The sequence below is a fragment of the Salpingoeca rosetta genome (assembly GCF_000188695.1).
Source record: "Salpingoeca rosetta unplaced genomic scaffold supercont1.11, whole genome shotgun sequence".
NCBI classification, from domain to species: domain Eukaryota; class Choanoflagellata; order Craspedida; family Salpingoecidae; genus Salpingoeca; species Salpingoeca rosetta.
Genome location: NW_004754923.1, coordinates 703,014 through 714,641, shown reverse-complemented (window position 1 = coordinate 714,641; position 11,628 = coordinate 703,014). Strand labels below are relative to the sequence as shown.

General features: G+C 55.8%; 2 protein-coding genes across 2 annotated transcripts in view; both read right to left on the bottom strand.

Moving 5' to 3' along the window:
- Positions 1-5,955, bottom strand: part of PTSG_04858 (uncharacterized protein) — a 6,634-nt gene extending 679 nt beyond the window's left edge. The window contains exons 1-13 of the mRNA XM_004994119.1: positions 5,596-5,955; positions 5,258-5,326; positions 4,711-4,978; positions 4,393-4,470; positions 3,997-4,135; positions 3,396-3,648; positions 2,932-3,109; positions 1,666-2,708; positions 1,358-1,406; positions 1,045-1,179; positions 782-871; positions 568-627; positions 210-368 (exon numbers count right to left, since the gene is read on the bottom strand). Of these exons, the coding sequence (XP_004994176.1) occupies positions 210-368; positions 568-627; positions 782-871; positions 1,045-1,179; positions 1,358-1,406; positions 1,666-2,708; positions 2,932-3,109; positions 3,396-3,648; positions 3,997-4,135; positions 4,393-4,470; positions 4,711-4,978; positions 5,258-5,326; positions 5,596-5,918 (2,844 nt within the window). The 5' untranslated portion in view covers positions 5,919-5,955. The remainder of the gene's footprint in view (positions 1-209; positions 369-567; positions 628-781; positions 872-1,044; positions 1,180-1,357; positions 1,407-1,665; positions 2,709-2,931; positions 3,110-3,395; positions 3,649-3,996; positions 4,136-4,392; positions 4,471-4,710; positions 4,979-5,257; positions 5,327-5,595) is intronic.
- A 285-nt stretch (positions 5,956-6,240) lies between these two features.
- The window catches only part of PTSG_04857 (uncharacterized protein), a gene marked incomplete at its 3' end in the record, with an annotated part of 14,505 nt that continues 9,117 nt past the window's right edge, over positions 6,241-11,628 (bottom strand). Inside the window, exons 13-26 of the mRNA XM_004994118.1 lie at positions 11,348-11,428; positions 10,833-11,183; positions 10,606-10,671; positions 10,334-10,444; positions 9,975-10,043; positions 9,203-9,295; positions 8,964-9,032; positions 8,567-8,808; positions 8,297-8,355; positions 7,854-8,030; positions 7,468-7,574; positions 7,132-7,233; positions 6,541-6,604; positions 6,241-6,401 (exon numbers count right to left, since the gene is read on the bottom strand). Coding sequence (XP_004994175.1) covers positions 6,241-6,401; positions 6,541-6,604; positions 7,132-7,233; positions 7,468-7,574; positions 7,854-8,030; positions 8,297-8,355; positions 8,567-8,808; positions 8,964-9,032; positions 9,203-9,295; positions 9,975-10,043; positions 10,334-10,444; positions 10,606-10,671; positions 10,833-11,183; positions 11,348-11,428 — 1,752 coding nt within the window. The remainder of the gene's footprint in view (positions 6,402-6,540; positions 6,605-7,131; positions 7,234-7,467; positions 7,575-7,853; positions 8,031-8,296; positions 8,356-8,566; positions 8,809-8,963; positions 9,033-9,202; positions 9,296-9,974; positions 10,044-10,333; positions 10,445-10,605; positions 10,672-10,832; positions 11,184-11,347; positions 11,429-11,628) is intronic.

Below are 11,628 nucleotides of genomic sequence, written 5' to 3'. Positions count from 1 at the left end.
ACACACTGTTACTCTCCACACACACACACACACACACGCGCATGCACAAAGACAAACACGTGCACACACACACACACACACACACACACACACACACACACACACACACACACACACACACACACACACACACACGCACGCACGCACACACACACACACACACGCGCGCGCGCGCGCGCATGCACACATACATGCACAATGGCGCTGACCTCTGTGATTTCGCGGCAGACGGCAATGGACTCGAGACAGAGTTTGGTGGCGTTGATGTGCCGGCGCTCTGTGCGAATGTTGCTGAACTTTGGGTTGAAGCTCAGCGGTGGCTGCGAATCAATTTCTGACGGCGGAATCTCGTGGAACAGTTTCGTGTCCTGCAGGCAAGCCACCAGACAGCATACACAACGGGCGAGCGTGGTGAGGTACACACATGCACACAAAAGCACTCGCACACAGCACTCGAGCATTGGCAACAAGATCGCGCACGCGCAAGTGTCAAGCACGATGCTGGCAGAGCAAACGTAGTTGCAGATGCACGTGTATACGTCTATGTGCGCGTGTGTATGTACTGACTGTGAGCAGCTGTCGCTCGAGGCGGCACATGACTTCGGTCATTGTCTCCATGGCGACGCGCTGATGTTGAGCACGCAGCCATCATAATGTCAACAGAGGCAAGGTTGAGGGTTGATCAAGGGTACATGACACGTCCACACCCACCACACCTTCACACACAGAGGTGAGCGCACACAGTACGAGCACCACGGACGTACGTCCACGACGACCGCACCTTATCGTCGGCGATGAGCTCGAGGTTGGTGCAGATGAGAGACAGAACCGCAATGCCGTCCTCAACAATCGCCGCATACTGCCGCGCCCGCTATCACACGCAGACATGCCCGGTGCATGAGAATCGGGGCGTGAGAGTGAGAAGTACAAAGCAAACGAAAAGCATCGTGTGCATGCGTCTCCACACACCCCTTTGACATGCACACACGCATACAAGCAAACAATTGCGCACTGCACAGCGCCAGCACATGGCACGGGCAGCACCTCTGCGGCGGTGACGAGGTCGTGCGGAGAGAGCTTGGCCAGCAGTTTCTCCAGCTGCGGCACCAGCGGCCCCGTGTACGTGTAGCGCTCTGTCGTCTCTTCGTCCTCATACGCAACAACATGGTAGTTGGCGCTCTAATGGGCCGATCAATGCACAGCGATGTGAGCAGCTGACAACATAAGAGAAACGAGCCTCTTGTTGAGATAGCAAAGTAACCAGTGGCAGCAGCTGCTTATGACATCCACGGGCCCCACAAATGATACAACAGTAACACAGCCACGCAGGTGAGCTTGTGACAAGTTGTGAACGTACCACGTATGGCATCACAGACATGCCTGCCTGGGTTCCAATGTTGTTCAGCCTGTCGCCAAAAAACATGCATTTTGTTAGGCACAGTGCAGCAAACACACATACGGACACCGCACAGCACAGTGTCAACCTCATGCACATACACACTCTCTCTCACTCACATGCACACTCACTCACATACACACTCACAAACAAGCACACACACACACATTCACACACTCACATGCACTCGCACATACACACATGCACACGCATATATTCTCGCCCAGAAGCAACCGCAACCGCGACTGCAACAAGGTACAAAGACTTACTCCTGGTTCTTCTTCTTCGCGTCTGCCATGAGGGCGCACCAGCGCTCAAACTTCTCCGGGTCAATGTCGTGCTCACCGCGCATTCGTTCCTTCAGCTTTGCCATCTCATCCCCGTCATTGTCACCACCAGACCCATCGTCCGCATCGTCGCCATCACAATCATCACCAACATCATCACCGTCGTCGCCGTCGTCGCCGTCGTCGGGGCTCAGCGTCGCGCGCGTTTGATTGCGCGTGCGAGCTGGCGCGCGAGGTGATGAGCTGCTGCTTCCCGACTGCTTCCCAGCACCGCTCACCTCGTAATGGACACTGTGATCATCGTCATCATTGTTGCGGCCGTCATCACCATCACCACCACTGCCGCCACCACGACGACGTCGGCTAGCGGCGTCGCCGCTTGCCTTACTGTCTGGGTTGCTGTCTGTGCCCTTGGTTGTCTCGTCGCTAAACTGCCGCTCCCGCCGCACGCGCTGCGGGGACCGCTGAGCAGCAACGTGCAGTTGCTCTGCCACCCGCGCCTCACGTGCAAGCATCAGCTCGTAGTACTGCACGCGTGTCTCCTCGGCCCTGCGTGCTGCGTCGGCCATCCACAGCTCCCACTCCTCGTCAAGCAGCTCATGCCTGCCCACTTTCCCCACGCCGTCGCCGCCGCGGGCCTCGCCATCATCAGCAGCAACATCGTCATCGTCATCGTCATCGTCATCATCATGTCCGCTGCGAATGCACTCCTCCCAGTACAGGTCGTCGTCGTCGTAGTCCGAGTACACGCTGCCGTCGTCCTCGTCCGTGGTGTTGCTGTCCCCCGCCTCAAGAAACATCTTCAGCCGCCGCTGTTGCTCGGGCGGAATCTGACGCATCATTGCCGGGCTGATCCCGTCAATCGTCACCTCATCCCCATCCGTATGGTCCGTGTTGTCATTGTTCTCGCCACGGTTGCCACTACCTTCATCGCCACTACCAAACTTGTCATCGTCATCGGCATCGTCATCACCATCCTCGTCGCCATCGTCATCTGTGGAGTATGGATCGTCCGTCCCAAACGCCTGCAGCCATTTCAACGCGTGCGTGCGTAAATGTGTGCGTGTGTGCGTGTGTGCGCGCGTACATGCGTATGTGTGTCGGTGAATGTTTCGAACGAGATCAACAAGTACACAAACACAGTGCTTGCTCAATGTGCAGCGACAGCCTGGTTGACTTCCCCTCTTCACCCGCCAACACAAGTGCATATACGATAACGCAGGATTGTGTGTGTGTGTGTGTGAATACCGCGAGGTCAAGAAGGCTGTCTGTGATGAGATCATGGATGTGCGAGCTGCCTTGCGAGCGCGGCTGCACCGCCTTTGCCCTGAGATGCTCTGGCGTTGACACGTGGAATCCACCGGTCAAATCAAGGAACCGCTCGTGGAACACGTCCGTCGTCACCACATCCCCGATATCGGCAGTGCTGTAGCAGGGACAGAGCAAATGGGGGTGGGAGTGGGGCAGTGGGGAGAGAGGTTGAGGTGTACCGCCGACACACAAGACGCAAACGCACATACATACACACGCACACACATACACATGCAGGCAGCAAGTGGGGCCATGGCCATGTCCATATGTGTGAGTCATGTTGAGAACCACAGGGCCCATACAGCGCCAGGAGCGAGATGAGGCTGCAGTGACACAGAAGACCACAAGTGCATATGCCGCAAAGAAGTACAGAGCAACAGCGGAGGCGGTGGTGTGCGTACATTGGGGTGAGAAACTCCTCGTGGGGCAGGGGTCTGCATGCCGGCAGGTCCCAGGTCGGGTCCACGTCGAGAAAGGCGTGTGGATCGGCGACGTAGAGGCAGGTGCGCAGCAGGAGCACGTGCTGACCGACGGCCCGGAGTTCCTTGGAGGCGTGGCGGGCGGTGGCCATGGCGTGGGTGTAGGCGCCCTTCAGCTCCCTCGCCCGCCGCACCAGATTGCGGTGGGTCTGCTCAAACTGCGCCTTGTTCTTGGCTGGAAGGCACAACGCGTCATTATTGTGTTTTGTTTCGTGTCATTTGATGTCATTGGCGTGAGTTGGTGCAATTGCGGTAGGTGTTGTGGGTGAAGAAGGGCAGGGGAGAATATGATTAGCTTGTTGCCGCAATTTACATTACATTACACACTCATGTGGCAGCACCACTCACTGTCACACACACACACACACACACACACACGCACACACACGCACACACACACACACACACACACACACACACGCGCACACACACGCACACACGCACACACACACGCACACACACACACACACACACACACACACACACACAGAGCAGCAGCAGCAGATGCCGCCGCGCCACTCACAGCAGTGGTCGTAGAGGATAAAGGGGAGAACGGCGACGAATCCGGCAGCAACGCGGTACGCGTCGTGCGCAGGGAGCGTGCGGCCGTCAAGAAATCGCGAAAGCGCAACCTGATACGGCATTCCACCGTTGGGCCGATACTGGCACATAGCACAACAGAACCAACACGCGTTCAGTGAGCAGCATCAGTCATGGGTTGCTGCAGGTGCAAGTTGCAAGGTGCAAGGTGCCAGGTGCAAAGTGGTGCAAGCCCACACGAGCAATCAAAGCAACACAGGCGATGGCAAGTGTGTGTGTGTGCGCGTGTGTATGTTTGTGTGTGTGTGTGTGTATGTTTGTGTGTGTGTGTGTGTGTATGTGTGTGTTTGTGTTTTGTGTGTATGTGCGCACAGACTACCTCTGGGTATCGGCAGATGGTGTAGACGAGCTCTGCAGCGACGGGATCCATGTGGAGCAGAAACCGTTCGTAAACCAGCTGTGTACATTGGATGCAAGGTAGAGACGCATGCAGCAACAGTGGCAACAACAGTGGCAGACAGGGTAGTGTCAGTATCAGCATGAGTGTCAGTAGTCCGTTGATGGCATATCAAAGCAGTTGTGGTGCTTGTCGACAGACAGACATATGCAAACACACATACACACACATATGAATAAGAACACCCTCCTTCCGCTCTTCCCACTTCGACACAGGCGATCAGATGCAAGGCCGGCGCACCTTGCAAAAAGCGGGCGGGACAAGGACGGGCGCCAGGTCCGGATTCTCCAGCACGCGAGCCATGGCAATGCTCTGCAGGTGGAACATCTTACAGACAAGAGCGTTGTAGTGGCGTCGCAAACACGGATGCTTCTCGACAAGGTCCATGTAGGTGTCGCACGCCGTCTCCAAGTGCGCTGGCACAGGATCGCTCTTGTCGCCAAAGCGCAGTGCCGCTTGCTCAAACACTTGTGCCCAGCGCTTCAACTGGGGTCGCGTCAGCTTCTCCCTGTCGACCGGCATGTCAGAGCGTACACGCATGAGAACACCCTTCATGTGCTGCTCGCTTGCTATCTTGCTCGCTTGCTATGTTGCTCGCTTGCTTGCTTGGTAGTTTGCTCGACGTGAGTCGACACACCAGCAGCCGTGTACAGACATGGGTACGAGCAACACACATACCCTTCGACAGGCACAGGCACGAGCAACAAATCCTTCGACACATGCATATGGCCTCGCCACACACGCACATGTAACAGAAGGAGCCTTCGACAAGTAGCAGGGTACTCACAACTGCAGCGTTTGCAGGCCGTCACACACAAATCTGTGCATGTTGAACAGATCCACAGCACCAGCAGCACTGCAGAACAACAACACATGGGCAAAGATGGTGAGCCAAGGTCAACAGAGTCACAAGTTTCGGCAATCGACAGAGACCAAGGAGCGTGTCGACTTGCGGGCTGCTGCAATGTGGTCTTGTGACAGACACACACATGCAGGTGCATAGACACAGAGAAACGTAGACACACACATGCAGATGCATAGACACAGGGAGACAGAGAGACGCACACACACACACACCAGCACACACACACATGCACACACATGCACACCATCACTGGCACGTACCGTTCGTGGAGGACAAACTCCCATGTGGCGCGAACGACAGTTTCGTGGTCAAAGGTGAAGATGTCGCGGTGCTTGTGCTTTCTTGCCTCGCTGCCCATGCCGAAGCGGCCGCCCTGTGAGCCGCGCTGCGCACTCTCCGCCGACCGCAGACTGAGGCTGGAGGACGCCGGGGTGCCTGCGGTGTCGATGCCTGGGAGCAGGGGGTTCATGGCGTTGGCGATGGACGCAGCCACATCGTCGGGGCTGGCCCCTCCAATGCCACTGGCCGTGCCTGTGAACCCACTGCTTGGCGAGTGGCTCAGCCACCGCGAACGAGGCATCATCTTCGGTGCTGTGGGTGGTGCTGGATGTGTTGGTGGTGGTGGAAATGGACGGTGCACGTGTTGTTGGTTGGTGTGTGCTTTTGCTTGTAGTTTTGTTTTATTCGAGAATGATTTCATGGCGAAATAATGGCAAGGAGAGTGCACAACACACACGACACACACACACAACACACACACGCACACACACACACACACACACACACACACACACACACACACACACACACACACACACACACACACACACACACACACACACACACACACACACACACACATCATGCACACAACACACGCACACAACACACGCACACACAGGTGTTCAGCCTGAGGGAGGTGGGGCAGCGGTGGCGGCCTTGTTGTTGGTGCTGTTGTCCTCTTCGCCAAGGAACTGCTGTAATGTCTTCTCCGAAACCCGCTCTGCAGCCACCACGCGCCCGTCAAAGTAGCGCCCATTCAGCGCATCAATCGCGGCGCCCGCAGCTGCGAAGACGTTCGTGTGCATGTGCATGTGTGTGTGTGTGTGTGTGTGCATGTGTGAGTCAAAGAAATGGGGAGAGATAAGACAAAAGTGGTTGCGGCGCATGCAGCAGATAAACAAGCAAAAAGCATCGTTGCGTACATTGCGGAGTGGTAAACTTGACAAAGATCTTCGCCAGCGAATCAGGGTGCGGTCTTGCTTGGCTCTAACAGAACAAATGGAAATAAGTGTGAGAACATTGCTTTTGAACAACGCCTCAAACATGGCACAGAAGCAAACAGTAGCGTGTGTGCATGTGTGCGTGTGCGTGTGCATGTGTGTGTGTGCGTGTGTGCTCACGTGCGTGTGCATGTTTGCGTGTGCGTGTGCATGTTTGCGTGTGTGCGTGTGCGTGTGTGCGTGTGCGTGTGTGTGTGTGTGTGGGTTGTGTGTGCGTGCATAAATGTGTGTGCATTTAATCCTGTGTTGAAAACTTGCCGGTGGGATGTCGACGTGAATGTGGATTTTGTCAACCTGGAATCGCAAAGCAGAGGGAAGTAATCTCAGGGTAAATGGACACCAACTGGCCAAGATGTCCACACACACACACACACACACACACACACACACACACACACACACACACACACACACACACACACACACACACACACACACACGTCGCCACACGCACACACGCGCGCACGCCAACACATCCATCCCCCCTTGTCCCTTCTTCCTGGGTGTACGCACCACGCCGTGTTTGATGCACTCCATGCGGATTTCATCTTCGAGCGTGGCGTCGACATCTTTGGCCGTCACCATGTTCGACAGCTGGATCACGGGCGACGACGTCTGGCGCCATTCATCATGTGGGGAGAGTGTTGAATGGGGGGGGGGGGATCGTTGAGGGTGAGGGAGTGGAGAAGAGCAAACATCGGTACCATGTACATTGTTACATGTGTGCGCACTTGTTGTGTAAGCGGGGCTGGTGAGCTGTATTGTGTACGCGCATGGCTGAAAATGCTGTCCCCCCCACCACCACACCGCATCCCTGCTGCCCCCACACCAATTGGTGTGTGCTGTCACCTCGTCGCCCGTGTCGCCGCGCTGGAGCTTTTGCATAATCATGAACCGCTGCGACCCGCGGATCGTCAGGTTCTCCTCCATGTCAATGTTCTGCTGCGGCGCATGCACTGCCAGCCGTTCACGCACACACACACCAAATACATGCACGTGCTTGGGTGAGGACGGCACAGGCGCGACATAAAGTGTCACACAAAACAGATGGGATGAACCAGCGATCCAAACGTACTCAAACATACACACACACACACACCTGCACACACACACACTCACTCAAACACACCTCAGCACACACACACACACACACACTCAAACACACATCAGCACACACACACACTCACTCAAACACACCTCAGCACACACACATCAGCATCGCAAGTACAACCGACGTTGTGGTGCAGCTGGGGGCGCGGACGGCTGCTGTAAGAGAGCCTGCTGGGCAGCAATGGACCCTTCAATTTGCTGCTGCGGCTGCTGCTGCTGCTGCTGCTGTTGGCCTTGTGTTTGGCCTTGCTGCTGCTGCTGTCCTCCTTGCTGCTGGTCGCCCGTCTGGCCTGCGGTCGCACCTGTTTTCATGCACAGCACACCGCAGTGCAACGCAGCACAGCACAGTGCAGCACACTTCCGTCAGCCAGTGAACCGAACGCAGGCGGCGGCGACTGGCGGTGTGCCTCCTCCCCTCCCCCCTTCCCGCACCTCCAGGATGGTGTGGACACCACGGCGACACACACACACACACACACACACACACACACACACACACACACACACACACACACACACACACACACACACACACACATGCATACATGCGTGTGCGTGGCCGACTCACCTTCGCTGCCTGGGAGGCGCCCGTGCGCGGCAAGAATGGCCTTGATCTCCGCAGGCGTGCTGTCAACGCCAATACAACCAGTGTGTGAACGGAGACAACGCAGTTCTGAGACACGAAATACACGACAGCAAAAGACATGCTGGCAAACACGCAAACACATGTGGACGCGCACACCACTTTTCCACACAACACAACACAACACAACACAAACTCAAACAAACAAACACAAACACCAACACAAACACATGGCTCCCGTTGCTGTGGGCGGACCTGAGAGCTTTGCACATCTTGACGAACTGCCCGGCGAGCTCGAAGTTTGTCGCGCACATCATGACGGCAGCAAGGGCAGAGTTGTCCTCATACTCGATCCAGCCGTACCCCTGGTGCAGCCCACGCCCCTCCACCCCGGGCATCACCTCGATGCTGCGGATGGCACCAAAGCCCTCAAACACCGTCTTGATGTCGTCCTGGCTCAGGTCGGCGTGCAGCGACGTCACATAGATGCGGTTGGCCTGGGCAGACGCGCGGGAGAGGGGTGGGCACGAGCGGTGAGGAGGGAAAGACAAGGGAGTGAACAGAACGGAGAGGGAGGTGATGAGGAGGCAGGAGGGAAAAGCACAGGAAACCAGGTGAAGAAGCATTGCGAACAAACACCAGTCGCCGCCACCTCTGCAGCCGCCTGTGCCAGGGGCTCCAGGAACTCCATCGCGCGATCGCTGTTGTTTGGCCGCCCAAGCTGCACAGAGCGAACACAAGGAGGAGAGGGGTTACGGTGGTGACGGGGAAGTTAACGCAAACAAACAACCAACACGTGGCTGATATTGGGGCGAGGTGGTTGCGACACAAGCCCAGATGCATACACGCACACGCATTCACGCACACACATGCGAATATGGGAGGACGTACGATGATGTTTCTTCCGCCGATGATGACACCGTTCATCTCGGAGAGGGCAAGCATGGCCGCCTCGGGCGCGTCAAAGTGCAGGAACGCATAGCCCTGCACAGAGACGCAGAGGCAGGCAAGTTAAGTTCAGTGATCGAAATGACAAAACAACAGGCACGCGCGTGCACACATGCACACACACACACACACACAAAGGCGCACACTCACACAAAGGCGCAGACACACACGCACACACACGCACACGCACACACACACACACACACACACACACACACACACGACGGCGCACACACACACACACACACACACACACAACCGAGGATACCTTGGCAAGTTATACGTCGGTCTCCCTCCTGGGGACTCCCAAGTCTCAATGTAGACTAGATCGGTTTGAATACCTGAAGCTCATTCAGCGTATCGGACAAGAATCTCGTTTGATCTACGCACGTGAGTGGTAGATATAGTTCCAATTCACGAGAACCGATATTTTGTTGCGCGTCGGCTTGGTCGTGTCGGGCCCCTAACCGTTCACACCTATGCCGTCTCTCGCGTAGTGTCCGTCATTCGTAAACGTGGAGTGTGGTACCATGGGAGCTTTGTTGCGCTACCTTACCAGTCGGAAAATCTGACGTTTCAGCCACAAGGAACGGTGTTGGACAAGGCACACACACACACACACACACACACACACACACAAGGCGCGCACACACACACACACACACACACACACAAAGACGCACACACACATACGTATACACATATGATGTGGTACCTTGAATGATGTGCCCGTTGTCTCGTGCTTGACGCTGCACTCTCGAATGCCACCATACTTGCGAAAGGCCTGGCAACAAGGCGCACACATGACGGAATGAATGGAACGCATGTACCCGTACAGAATGCGGTGAATGAAGTAGGTTCATGAGAAAGGCACGATATCACAAGCGTCGGACCACGCACACTCGCAACACAAAACATATCAGGGAGAGGGAGTGAGTGTGTGTGTGTGCTTGTGCGACGGGATTTAGGCAGTAGCACCATCAGTCGAAACACAATCAGTGGCCACAGACACCAGTCGTGACATCATGCATAGCAGCAGCTCCGACACCACAGACATGAGTGGAGAGGACCAACCTTCCTGAGATCAAACTCCGTGACTTCGCGGGAGAGGTTGCCGATGTAGATGCGGCTCAGCACCTCCACCGCCTCCCGGCGCGAAATGGCATTGGCCGCCTCCTGCTTCTTCTGCTCATACCAGTACATGTCCACGAAGCACGACAGGGCAAGACATCACCATCTTGTGCATGGGAGAGAACCGCACTTGCGTACAAGCACAAGCATAAGCACACACGCACACACACAATCACACGTACTCACATCAAAAACAAACGCTTGTATGTACGCACCTTCACTTCCTCTTGGAAGGCGAGGTTGATTTGCAACAGGTACTGCAATGCATCGTCTCTTCGCTCCTGTATCACCAACAGAACACAGAAAGAGGTGTGTGCATGAGTCGACCATGGAGAGGACGCACACATCGTGGGAGAAGGGAGGGGTAAAGCAACCCTCGACCACATTCGTGCACAAACACAGAATGACACACACTGACACACACACACACACACACACACACCATCTGCTGGGCGTCGAGCTTTGGGAGGTTCACGAAAGGGGTGAGCTTCCATGGGTGCCAGACGCCGGCCTGCTGGGCCATGGTCTGCAGCTGCATGTTGGCTGTGTCGCCACGCCCAGGAAGGATGTTGCCGCTCTGGTCGTCTGCGCCACCGGTGGCCGATGCAAAGCCACGCTTCTTTCGACGGCGTCGCCTCTGTTGACCAGTGCCACTACCTTCCTGTGGCTGCTCTTGCTTCTGCTGTTGCTGCTCTTTTTGCTGTTGCTGTGGCTGCTGCTCTTGTTGCTGCTGTTGTGGTTGTTCCTGTGGTGTCTGCTGGAGCAGAGCGCCACCGCCTGCCTCCGATGGTGCCTGTGTGCGCATGTGTACATGTTTATGAGCACGATCACGAAGTAAAACAGTCTGTGCGTGCGTGTGTGTGTGCGTATGTGTGTGTGCGTGTGCCTGTGTGTGCGTATGTGCCTGTGTGTGTGTATGTGTGCCTGTGCGTGCGACGACAGCATGCTGCAACACACCTGCAACAACGGAGGCCGCACATTCACAGCATCCTGTGGCTGCTGCTGTTGCTGAGCAGCAGCAGGCGCATCTGGTGTTGTCTGAGTTGTGCACAAAAGAATGATATGGGTGTGAGAAGTAAAAGGGTTGACAGATAGAGAGAGGGAGAGAGACAGAGAGACAGAGAGACAGAGAGACAGAGAGAGACAGAGAGAGACAGAGAGACACAGAGAGAGAGACAGAGAGAGAGACAGAGAGAGAGAGACGGAGAGAGAGACGGAGAGAGAGACAGAGAGAGACA